This window comes from Hylobates moloch, unplaced genomic scaffold (assembly GCF_009828535.3).
Source record: "Hylobates moloch isolate HMO894 unplaced genomic scaffold, HMol_V3 SCAFFOLD_6, whole genome shotgun sequence".
NCBI classification, from domain to species: Eukaryota; Metazoa; Chordata; class Mammalia; order Primates; family Hylobatidae; genus Hylobates; species Hylobates moloch.
This window is the reverse complement of record NW_026652281.1, coordinates 105,273,374-105,286,679: the sequence shown is the minus strand read 5'-3', so window position 1 is coordinate 105,286,679 and position 13,306 is coordinate 105,273,374. Positions and strand designations below refer to the sequence as shown.

Below are 13,306 nucleotides of genomic sequence, written 5' to 3'. Positions count from 1 at the left end.
GTGCGGGGATTACAGGCGTGAGCCACTGTGCCTGGCCTTGAACAACTTCACTGCCTGCCAAATTTGCTGACTGATCTTATTAATATAAACATTTTTAGTAATACATCATATGTTGTGTTTAAAAATAGGTCAAATAGGCCAAGTGCGGTGGCTCACGCCTGTAACCTCAGCACTTTGGGAGGCTGAGGTGGATCATTTGAGGTCAGGAGTTCAAGACCAGCCTGGCCAACATGGTGAAACCTCACCTCTACCAAAAATACAAAAATTAGCCAGGTGGTAGTGGCACACACTTGTAATCCCAGCTACTTGGGAGGCTGAGGCAGGAGAATAGCTTGAGCCTGGGAGGTGGAGGTTGCAGTGAGCGGAGATCACACCATTGCACTCCAGCCTGGGCAACAAGCGAAACTCCGTCTCAAAAAAGAAAAAAAAAAAAAGAGAGAGATGTGAAAAGGAAAATTTTTCCTATTTATTACCTATAACAATAATCATTAGAGAGAAACTACAATTATGGTGAGACATATATAACAACATAATTGAATTTACACACACAAATACGCACACATCATTTTCTATCCATGCCAAGGTTAGTGATAAGAATTGAATTTCCCACTCCCAACACTATACTATAATATTATAATTAGTAATCGAAACTTCTGACATGTTGTTATTTGCAAAGTTCTGCTTACCTTACTCATGTTCTAACACAAAACAGAACCACAGCAATTTACCACACAGTGAAGATGCTTAGAAAATGCTTTCGCTTTGTAATTTACTTCTGATAACCAGCTCAAATTACTTTTTTTTTTTTTTTCTTTTGAGACAGTCACAGTCTGCCACCCAGGCTGGAGTGCAGTGGCACGCTCAAGGCTCACTGCAGCCTTGACCTCCTAGCGCTCAAGTGATCCTCTTGCCTCATCTTCCCGAGTAGCTGAAACTACAGGCACAAGCCATCACATCCAACTTATTATATATATTTTTTTATTTTGTAGAGACAGGATTTTCACTACATTGCCCAGGCTGGTCTTAAACTCCTGGACTGAAGCGATCCTCCCACCTTGACCTCCCAAAGTGCTGGGATTACAGGTGTGAGCCACCATGCCTGGCCCAAATTACTTTTTAAATCAGCATATTATGATAATAGGAAACTACAAAATGTTCCACATCTTTTGAATTGCATCCCAATTATTCACCTCTAGTTTGGTCTAGAAAATCTGACTACTGCTTTTAACATATTTCAAATTTTGCATGATCACAAGCCAGAGTATGTGAAATATCTAAAATTTAGACATGTCTAAAAGATTAACAGAAAATGAAAGAAACTCCATATGTTTAGTATCTCCATATCTTCTTACTTACTACACAAAATTGGAGAAGAGGGTGTTTGCAGTGTCAAAGTGGAGCCATCTTTCCTTGTGATATTAACTCGAAAAACCAATCTGGCACGAGTGCTTTTTTTCTTGGAACCAGCAATTCCTATTCTGGCTTCAACATCAGCATTCCTCAATTTCAATATCCCTACGCAGTCCACCCTAATACAGAAAAAAATACATAAAGGGACATTTTGTTGTATAAATAGTATAATGTTCTTAATCAACAAGTTTGTTTTTAAAATTTTGCTTATCTATTAATTCTGTGAATATGTAATAAAGTTACAAAGTTCCAAGTTCAAAAAGTACAAAAGGGTAAATTCTAAACATTCACTGTTCCTAATCCTGTCAATCTTTTGTTTATAATAATAAAAAGTAAAAAAAATAAAATCACTATTTTAAAATCCGAACATAATGGCTTATAAGAGACCTTTTTTTTTTTGAGATGGAGTCTGTCACCCAGGCTGGAGTGCAGTGGCGTGATCTTGGCTCACTGTAACCTCTGTCTCCTGGGGTTCAAGGGATTCTCCTGCCTCAGCCTCCTGAGTAGCTGGGATTACAGGTGGCCGCCACTATGCCCAGCTATTTTTTGTATTTTTAGTAAAGATGGGGTTACACCATGTTGGCCAGGCTGGTCTTGAACTCCTGTCCTCAAGTGATCCACCCACCTTGGCCTCCCAAAGTGCTGGGATTACAGGTATGAGCCACCGTACCTGGCCAGAGACCTTTTATAAAAACAAAAAAATTAAGAAATACATTTAGTCTCTTTCTTTACAGAGCTAACTCAGAAAACAGATAAAATGGATTTTACTTTTTAAAAATTAGTAGCTGCCTCCAGAAGGATGGAATATTAGCCACTAACAAGTACGTTACCACATTGAATGATATGTGAAAAATGCTCATGATATGTTAAGTAAAAAGCAGATTACAAAACAATGGGTACAGTATTTTCTCAATTTTGTCCAAAAAAGACGGGAAGATACACATTAAAATAGTGGTTATTTCCAGGAAGTTGGTTTTTATTTATTTATATTTTATTTTATTTTTTTTGAGACAGAGTCTCGCTCTGCCACCCAGGCCTGAGTGCAATGGTGCTACCTCAGCTCACTACAACCTCTGCCTCCTGGGTTCAGGTAATTCTTATGCCTCAGCCTCCTGAGTAGCTGGGATTACAGAGGCACACCATCACCCCAGCTCACTTTTGTATTTTTAGTACAGTTGGAGTCTTACTATGTTGCCTAGGTTGGTTTTGAACTCCTGGCTCAAGAGATCCGCCCACCTCAGCCTCCCAAAGTGTTGGGATTACAAGCATGAGCCACTGTGCCAGGCCAGAAGTTGGTTTTTAAAGGGCATGTTTTTAGCTTTTTTTACCCTGTATTTTCAACTTTTTTTTTTTTTTTTTCTTTTGAGACAGAGTTTTGCTCTTGTTGCCCAGGCTGGAGTGCAGTGTTGCAATCTCAGCTCTGCAGCCTCTGCCTCCAGGGTTCCAGCGATTTTCCTGCCTCAGCCTCTCAAGTAGCTGGGACTACAGGCATGCAACACCACTCCTGGCTAATTTCTATATTTTTAGTAGAGATGGGGTTTTGCCATACTGGCCAGGCTGGTCTCAAAGTCCTGGCCTCAGATGATCTGCATGCCTCAGCTTTCCAAAGCACTGGGATTACAGGCGTGAGCCACCACGCCTGGCCTGTTTTCAACTTTCTTATATTGAATAAGTACTATTTTTATAATCAGTAAATTCTTTCCTTTCCTCCTCTACTATATGTATTTATTTATTTATTTTACTTTATTTATTTATTTATTTATTTTGAGACAAGTCTCGCCCTGTCGCCCAGGCTGGAGTGCAGTGGCGCGATCTTGGCTCACTGCAAGCTCTGCCTCCCGGGTTCACGCCATTCTCCTGCCTCAGCCTCCTGAGTAGCTGGGACTACAGGCACTCGCCACCACGCCCGGCTAATTTTTTGTATTTTTAGTAGAGACGGGGTTTCACCATGTTAGCCAGGATGGTCTCGATCTCCTGACCTCGTGATCCGCCTGCCTCGGCCTCCCAAAGTGCTGGGATTACAGGCGCGAGCCACTGTGCCCAGCCTATATGTATTTATTTTTATAATTGTCTTTTTTTTTTGAGACAGAGTCTTGCTCTGTTGCCCAGGCTGGAGTGCAGTGGTGTGATCTCAGCTCACTGCAATGTCCACCTCCCGGCTTCAAGCAATTCTCTGCTTCGGCCTTCCAAGTAGCTTGGATTACAGGTGCCCGCCACCACGCCCAGCTAATTTTTTGTATTTTTAGTAGAGACAGGGTTCCACCATCTTGGCCAGCCTGGTCTTGAACTCCTGACTTAGTGATCCACCTGCCTCGGCCTCCCAAAGTGCTGAGATTACAGGCATGATCCACCGTGCGCCCAGCCCCTTTTTTTGTAATTTTCAGAAGTTACAAGTTAAAAAATATTTATGAGGCCAGGCGCGGTGGCTCACGCCTGTAATCCCAGCACTTTGGGAGCCTGAGGTGGGCGGATCATTTGAGGTCAGGAGTTCGAGACCAGTTTGACCTACATAGTGAAACCCCGTCTCTACTAAAATACAAAAATTAGCCAGGTACGGTGATGGGCGCCTGTAATCCAAGCTACTCAGGAGGCTGAGGGAGGAGAATCACTTGAACTCAGGAGATGGAGGTTGCAGTGAGCCAAGATCGCGCCACTACACTGCAGCTTGGACAACAAAGCAAGACTCCCTCTCCAAAAAAAAAAATTTACAAAATATTTCCCAAAATGTCTTTTCCAACTAACCTTTTACCAATCTATTTAAAATGGCTTTCAAAAGGAAACCAAAAACCAAGTAAAGTCTTTAGCAACTATCCAATATACAAATAATTACAACGTAGGTCTACCCCATACCAATATATTTCCTGCTGTTACGGTTCAATTTTAGGATTAAAGGTCCTTTACAAAAGGCTTAAGGAAAAATAATTTTTAAAATTTAAATGTACAAGATGAAAAACACATAATCTAAATCTAAAGATATATATTTTTTAAACAGAGGAAAATAACAACAGACGGTGAATTCAAACCAGCAATATGTGTTTCACATCAAGATGGAATAAGGCACTTCATAGTTTCTGCTGAACAGTTTTTTGGCTGGGTGCAGTGGCTCACACCTGTAATCCCGGCACTTTGGGAGGGCAAGGTGGGTAGATTACCTGAGGTCAGGAGTTGGAGAGTAGCCTGGCCGAGATGATGAAACCCTGACTCTACTAAAAATACAAAATTAGCCGGGTGTGGTGGCGGATGCCTGTAATCCCAGCTACTTGGGAGGCTGAGGCAGGGAGAATCACTTGAACCCGGGAGGCAGAAGTTGCAGTAAGCAGAGATAGCACCACTGCGCTCTAGCCTAGGCGACAGATGGAGACTTGGTCTCAAAAAAAAAGTTTTTAAAGCAAACATTAAGAAAGTGGAATTCAGGAAAGCAAATCAAATTGCAGTTTTTATTTTCAATGTTACTATTATAAACCCAAAAAAGTAAGTCTTGGCCAGCTTTCCACTTTGAGTTCCCTGCCTTTACCACCGGAATTTTTTTTTTTTTTTTTTTTTGAGACGGAGTCTCCCTTTGTTGCCCAGCTTGGAGGGCAGTGGCACAATCTCGGCTCACTGCAAACTCTGCCTCCTGGGTTCAAGTGATTCTCCTGCCTAAGCCTCCCAAGTAGCTGGGATTACAGGCATGTGCCACCATGCTCAGCTAATTTTTGTACTTTCAGTAGAGACAGGGTTTTGCATGTTGGCCAGGCTGGTCTCTAACTCCTGACCTCAGGTGATCCACCAGCCTCAGACTCCAAAAGCGCTGGGATTATAGGCATGAGCCACTGCGCCTGGCCCAACCATGGGAATTCTTTAGCAAATGGTAAAAGAGTTAATTTTAACCCATTACCATTCTGAAGTAATGTCTTTTTTTATTCATAATATTTAAAACATTTTAATACAATACTAAAAAAATCTTCTATACATTAGAAGCCGAACAATTCTCCTGCCTAACACAAGAGTGTAATATATAATGAAAAATTCTTACAAAGTACTTACGCCAGTGTCATGTTGTTGCTAGGATCAAGGCCGACTTCTATAACAGTAGTGCCTTCAATGTCCACTTCTTTGCAAGGAGTTGTATTTCGTCCAGTTACCCTGCAGGCCTGATAAAATCCATGTGGTTTCACTCGTCCAGAGTCGTTACCCACAAACACTTGCAACACTACAGGTTCATTATGGCCTTCCAGCTGAAACCAGAAAACATGCAACAGAAACACTAATTAGCATTTCAAATAATCTAATTATAAAATCAAATATTTAAGACCAAATCCTATACTTGTAACTGAATTACATCTAAAAATATTTAAATCTTCAAGAAAAATAGAGATAAAACATTTTCATAAAAGAGTTGGCTAAATTCCTGAAGTAAGTCATAGTTTTAATTCTGTAATAACTATATTTAAATTATAAATTTAGATGTTAGATGATAAATTATCGTTTATAATTTATTTGTACAAGCAGATGAGAATGAATACACAGTACTTCAGGCAGCATTTGGGTTGCTCAGGACCTACCACCATAACTAATGGAAAAACTCACAAAACTATCAGTGGCATCATCATCATCATCAAATGAGAGTACATATACCAAATTTTTATTCTACTAAAGCTACTTGAGTAGAAAAGTATGAGTGCAGCTATATGAATAACAAGGAAATGAAGCTCATTTTCACGGACTAGATATATACATATAACATCATTAAATCCTGGGACAAAACATTATGGTCTGAGAGACTGCTAGTTCAAACGGGGATCTATGGATCATTACAGGTCTCTAGCAAGCCTTCATAAATTAAATTATAATTTGTATGCTGAAAAATAAATAAATATTTAAAACAGCATTTGGGAACAAATGTTTCCAATCCTGATTCTTGATAAGGCTTATTGTTAAACATTGAAGCTCCTAATATAGAATGCAGAAAATCACAAAGTAAATTGTACAATGCATGCCAAACAAAGTGCTTAAAAAATTCACACATCTTTTCTATTCCAGTACAGCTATATCTCTATAAAATGGTATCATAATGAGGAAAATAAGCAAACTAGTCAAATTTCTGGTCAGCAGAATCTAGAACAGTGCCTGGCACATGGAAGAGTGCAGCATTTGTTGAATGAATGACTAAACAAACTTTTAAGGTCAATTCATTCCCTATCATAGCTAAGCAATTAATCTAACAATACTTCCAACTAGATAAAACATAACTTAAAGTAAAGGCAATTAGGTTAAACGTAATGACCAAACTACCAAAATATCTGGCTAGACAAATATTTACACAAAGCATAACATAAATTTCTCACTTGCCTGTTACCGGTCCTGGGATTGAAGGATTGGGTGTGGGTTAAGGTGCTAGGTAGTGAAGAAGGGTAGACTTGATATTGTACACATGACTATTAACCAACCTTATAAATGGTGGCAGACACGTTTCCTGATTGATCCAGAGTTTCAATCATAATTTCATTCAAGTATGAAATGAAAGGCGGTCCACCTCTACTCCTAACTTAAAATACTGTTCAACTAACATATTTATACAAACTATATTTAATAAGAATCTAATGTGACTAGACAAAATTCCTCCCTGTTTAGTATTTTGCAAGGGGTAGGGACACTTGTTAAGTCCTCTCCCCATTGCCCCATTTTTTTGAGGTTTGTCTTCAAAGACAAATATTCTTTATACCAAGATATCCTAGGTGCTAAAATTTAAGTCCCTTTTAACTTTTAGTCTCAACTTTAGAAAAAATTAAGACTCAATTGATATCTCATTTCTTTTTTTTCCCTCATTTCCTTCTTTCCCCCTGTACTTGAGTGGATGCAAATGATATCCCATTTCTTAAACTGAAGCCTTAAGTATTAATCAAGTCTTTTCTCAGTCCAATAGTCTTGATTACTATAACCATCTCAAAAACCTTATTTTCAAAGTTCTTAATAATTTCTACTATATTTCTTTGAATTCACTTTAATATTTCTTCCTCCAAGGCAGGAGGATCACTTGAGATCAGGAGTTCGAGACCAGTCTCGCCAACATGGTGAAACCGCGACTCTACTAAAATACAAAAATTAGCTGGGCCTGATGGCACACACCTGTAGTCCCAGCTACTCAGGTGGCTGAGGCATGATTACTTGCACCCCAGAGGCAGAGGCTGCAGTGAGCTGAGATCACACCACGCACTCCAGCCTGGGTGACAGAGTGAGACTCTGTCTCAAAAAAAAAAAAAAATTCTTTCTAAATATAAAGTTTGGGATGAATCTAATTCAAATATCAAACATGAGGGAAGAAAATTCATGATTTGAAAATATTTTACTTTTCAGGACATATTCTCATTCCCCTTTACATTTTAACTAAAATTCAAATGATAAATAAAGTAAATACCTTTACTGTAGGAAAGCCTTGCTGTGTTCTATCTTTTACTGAGCCGCGGCTGCCCTCAGTCAGGTACCGAGCTCGGTGCTGTGTCTCAGGTTGTACAACTATCTTCAGCTCCTTTCCCTCACTTTTAACAGGATATTGTCCACACAACATAGGGCTCTTCTTTACTCCAGTGCCTTTTTGGTTTTCCAATGTTCTGAGAAATCAAAGCACAACATGGAGAAAGTATCAAAAAGAGTTTTTTGATAAAAAAATAAAAGCCATTAAGACAAAGGAAGAAACAGAACTGGCAATAATAGTAAAAACAACTATTTAGCTTGCTGGCAAAATAAAATATTGCCTAAAGGAAGATACATGAGCAAAGTATCTTTAAAAAGGTTTTATAAAAAAGTTTACCATATGATGCAAAAATAAAAGAAAGTACATTTGACAGAAAAGAAAATGAACGTATATGAGTGGTAGGAGGAAGGGAGGAAGATTGAGTGCAATAAACTGAGACTAGCAGCAAAGAATAGTTAATGTCACTAGAACCTTTAACATTGTACTTCAGTCAAAACAAGATTTAAAAATTCCATGTATGCATTCCATATATAAATTCCAAAATTTATATAAAGCTATAAGATTAACTACTGTTATTTTTTAACTGCAAAGTAAAAGAAAAAAAGTGAGGGTAGCGAAAACAAAAAACAAACCCCCAAAAACCCTACATACCCCCATACAAAATGGCCTACAAACCAAATGAAGGTATATGTAGCTTATTCTTTCGAGTATCCTTCTCAGTAAACCTAACTGAAGAAATTATATAAAAAATTAGTGATTCAATTTTTATTGGGAAATTAGCTTTACTCTAAACAATCTTTTCTAGGAGTGTGATTTTTCAGATTACTTTTATTTGTGATTAGTTAAGTAATTAAAGCCCTCAATAAAAATTTTTACAATCTGGGCTTTACAGCACCAGCATTCTACCTTTTTTTTTTTTTTGAGATGGAGTTTTACTCTGTCATCCAGGCTGGAGTGCAGTGGCACAGTCTCAGCTCACTGTAACCTCTGTCTCTTGGGTTCAAGTGATTCTCCTGCCTCAGCCTCCCAAGTAGCTGGGGTTACAGGCGTGTGCTACCACGCCCAGCTAATTTTTTATTTTTGTTAGAGATGGGGTTTCACCATGTTGTCCAGGCTGGTCTCGAACTCCTGACCTCAGGTGATCCCCCCGCCTCGGTCTCCCAAAGTGCTGGGATTACAAGCGTGAGCCACTGCACCTGGCCCTTATTTTTTTTAGTTATGCTTTTTAACATTTATTTATAATGCATTTGCTATGTGGAATGTATGTTCAAAGAAAAACAGTATCCCAAATGGTGGTTATGACTTCAGGCAAACACATTTATCTGTAAAATAGTTGAAGCACTGCAAATACATAATAAAAATAAATAAAAACAATATTGTTAGTTATCTTTCCTTCTGAGCAATGGTGTGGTGGCTCACGCCTGTAATTCCAGCACTTTGGGAGGCGAAGAGCGGGGGGGGGGGGGGTGGGTGGATCACCTGAGGTCAGGAGTTCGAGACCACCCTGGCCAACATGGTGAAACCCTGTCTCTACTAAAACTACAAAAAATTAGCCGGGAGTGGTGGCAGGCACCTGTAATCCCATCTACTCGGGAGGCTGAGGCAGGAGAATCACTTGAACCCAGGAGGTGCAGGTTGCAGTGAGCCCAGATCGTGCCATTGCACTCCAGCCTGGTCAGCAAGAGCAAAACTCCATCTCAAAAAAAAAAAAAAAAAAAAATTCACGTATGTTTTAAATAAAGTCAGGGTCATAGCTTTCTCTGTGACCCTCCTAGTCCTAAGTTTTGACTCACATCGAAGATCCAGGAGCCAGATGACTGTGAAGAAAAATCTCCTCTAAAAGCAACCAGATCCCAGTAGGAATATTATGACTTCAAACACAGAGGAGCTAAGCAGGCTTAAACCTGGCTCTAATGTTTACCCCTCCAGCTGTAACCAAGTTGTTGCCTCAATCATCAAGAACAAAGTGAGGAAAGGCACTATCTTCAATGGAAATGGGGAGTAGGTTGAATCCTTGGCTGGGAAAGAGGCAAAAGAATGGAGCAAAGAAGGAATGAAACCAGCACAGGAATTCAGTAAGACTGATAGATAAGAGGAAAAGTTCTCAAGGCGCAATACTGTGCTTAATCATCTTTATATTCCCTGAACCTTGCACAGTTCCTGAAACATAACAGGTGCTGAAGAAATGTTTGTTGATGAAGGCAAAGAAGAAGAAGAAAGGGACAAAGAAAGGAAAGCAGAGGGATAAAGGAGCTTCTGTAATATTAAGATGAGAAAGACCTAAGATGAGAAAGGTCCTAACTGGACAAGGAATGCCATTCGTGTAAATTTGACATAAGTAAATCAAAGATTACTTGTGCAAGTCATTTAAAAGGCCCTGGAAGAATAAATTCTATGAACATAAGTATCAAGTTGAAGCTGGAACAATGGGCAGTAAACCCTGTTTTTCTTTTCATCATTCTGGGTACAGATTCAAACATTTGGTCTAACTAGTGTGCAGTTCCTCACACATGAAAGTCTATGATACTCTGTTTTATACTAATCTTAGAGTAAAAATATTCATTTATTGAAACTATGTAGAAATATCCCCCAAATATACATACAAAGAGATGAAAGAAAATACTGCAAAATGATAATAGCAGATTTACTGAGTGACTAGATTATGAGGTTTTCTTGTATTTTTCAAATATTTGTAACTCAGATAGTATCAATTTGATAATAGAAAAGGGAAAATTTTAGTTTGAAATACAAGAAAAATTCGCAGAGCATATCGATTAACTTGGCAAGACATGTTTTTATACTCACTTATGCTAGTCAAGCTAATATTTGTAAGGGCAAATAAATGTAAATGAGTTTTACTAGTCTAGCAAAACAAATGATCTCACTTGGGATGAAGACTATTGAGTGAGTATACACATTATGGCTTAAAGAAGAATATCATACGTAATTAAGCAATTTCTAAAATGGTACTTTAGAAGTCCTTAAAACTATCTTTATTTTCTAAAATGTAAAAATGGAATACATACATATTGAGATGTATAGACATGTAAAACCATGAAAACATCCACTAATGCTTAGAAACGTAGTCAAGTTACTAATTTTTAAGGCACGATGGCTTAAGAAAAAATAAAGTAGCAGTCAGTTACATGGGATTTTACTTCTAAATGACAACCAAAAAGGAAAATCCACCATCATGGCATATTCTATTCAGAAGTCTTAAAATGACATTCTAATTTATTTGTGCCGCATAATCCTTCTGGTGGCCTATGTCAAAAAAATAATTTTCACTACAAAAAGCCTAAAGTAGGTTTCACATCCAGATGACATCTTATCTTAACTTACAGAAATATCTAGAAGAGACATGGGGCAACTGATTCTCAGGACATTTAGCTGAGAAATTTAAGAATGATATGGCTAGGAATATTCAAATACTAAGCTTTTTTTTTAAATGGTTTTATTCTCTTATTAGACTCTGAAATTTTAGTCATATAAAAGTGCCATTTTCATTTACAAGCTATCAGATTTCTATGTGGTATCTTGAAAATCAATAAACTGCTGTATACATTTTAAAGTACATTTTCTAAATACTTAGTATGATATAAATTGTAATTTTATGGCACATTAGATCTAAGGCTATATATCCTTATCTCTCAAAACATTTTAAGATTTTTTTCACTGTTGAAGAATACAGGCTTTTAGCTTGACATGCTCTGAAAAATTATTTTTAAGGCCTATTTTTCTATATATTTAGGTATGGTTTCATCCTTTCCTCAATATAGTTGTTATAAATTCCAATTTTAAACTTCTTCCATCATTTCCATATACTAGTTTCAAATATTTTTTTCATTACCTAAGAAGCTGGACATTTCTTCTGCTTGATGGAATTTCTGCTCCATGAATTATTTCATGAAAGAGTCTGTCTTGACCAATGTCATTATACTTTCCCTGGGTAACCTCAAATCATTTCTAAGATATAGCTATCATACAAAAGTAGAAGCAGAAAAGATAAAGGTCAAGATATTTAATTAGCAACTGCAAATCACTGTGTTTACTAGCCATAAGTAAAAAGTCTATTTGCCCTAAATTTGAACCTTCAACATTCATTTTGATATAAAAATGAAAATTTGTCTTCTGGAACTTTATATTAAAGACCTTCTCCACTAAAGTGCAAATAAACACACATATGTAATTAAATGATATTCATGAGACTTTTAGATCTGTGTTACTATCACAGTTACTTAAGTATTTACCTGCTGCATTCATTACATTTCAGAGCCTTATTTTATAAGTAATAGTTCTACAAATATTATGTTCTGAAATTCTTGACTTTATTAAATGGCAACATTTTAGGAAAGAGTATATCTTATTTTCTTTTAGGTAATTTACTAATCTGGACTTTCTAAAACTGAAAAGCATTTAAATATTCATTTTCATTTAACTACATTACCCCAAAGGAGGTAAAGAAGCAGTGTAGAGTAATTATTGCTTAAAGGGTAAATATTACTTTTTAAAATGTACTGAGGGAGTGCTTAAGGGCAAGTTTAATATATATTAAGAATATTGTCTATAATATTCAACTGAATTTTTAACGAAAAAAAGATCAGTGATGTCATCAAGTAGTAAACCAATCTAAAGCTTCTTGACTACTTGTTGTGTAAAACTGAAATTGTAGGAGATCCTGGGTCCTAGAGAGTTAAATTTTAACAAATTATTTTGAATGTACTATATAAAAATCTAATTTAAAAGTCTAGCAATTAAATATTACAATAAAATTACTAAAGGAATTAAAAGTCATACTAGTCTGCATTATAGCAGTGAATATTCTGTAACATAGCTATTGAACTAAATTAGTGAGTAGTGTGACTGGCAGAGATGAAAGAAAACTCAAACATGTACCATGATCCTGTTTCATCACCCTCTAAATAAGTAACCCAGAATCACAGAAAAGAAATGAGTGATTTAAAAAAATATTGACTCTGTACAATCAATGTATTAGTATCAAAGGAAAAAAGCTTATGATATATGAATCTAAATGATGAGAATCAAACTCTCAATTTAGTTTTTTCTTGTTTTCATCAACTAAAGAGAAAAAAATTAAGTCTAAAATCCTCTAAAAAATGTAAACTGTATGAGGACACAATGTGAAAGAGAACACAGCTCTTAGTGACTGTTTGAGTTGTTTTGGATGGAGTCATTACATTGTTAGTTCTTTTTTTTTTTTTTTTTTTTTTTTTGAGATGGAGTTTTGCTCTTGTCGCCCAGGCTGGAGTACAGTGGCGTGATCTCAGCTCACTGCAACCTCTGACTCCTGAGTTCAAGCGATTCTCCTGCCTCAGTTCTCCCGAGTAGCTGGGATTACAGGCATGCGCCACAATGCCCGGCTAATTTTTTTTGTATTTTTAGTAGAGATGGGGTTTCACCATGTTGGTCAGGCTGGTCTCG

General features: G+C 37.3%; 1 protein-coding gene across 6 annotated transcripts in view; it reads right to left on the bottom strand.

Annotated features, from left to right (window-relative positions):
• NFAT5 (nuclear factor of activated T cells 5) overlaps positions 1 to 13,306 on the bottom strand; it is a 129,897-nt gene that overhangs the window by 38,488 nt on the left and 78,103 nt on the right. For 5 of the 6 annotated variants that reach the window (XM_032157783.1, XM_032157784.2, XM_032157785.2 and 2 more), the window contains 3 exons: positions 7,808 to 8,000; positions 5,437 to 5,627; positions 1,357 to 1,529 (listed from right to left, as the gene is read on the bottom strand). In XM_032157783.1, coding sequence (XP_032013674.1) covers positions 1,357 to 1,529; positions 5,437 to 5,627; positions 7,808 to 8,000 — 557 coding nt within the window. Of the gene's footprint in view, positions 1 to 1,356; positions 1,530 to 5,436; positions 5,628 to 7,807; positions 8,001 to 11,714; positions 11,837 to 13,306 lie in introns of those variants that run through there. The other variant, XM_058441158.1, reaches the window with a different exon arrangement.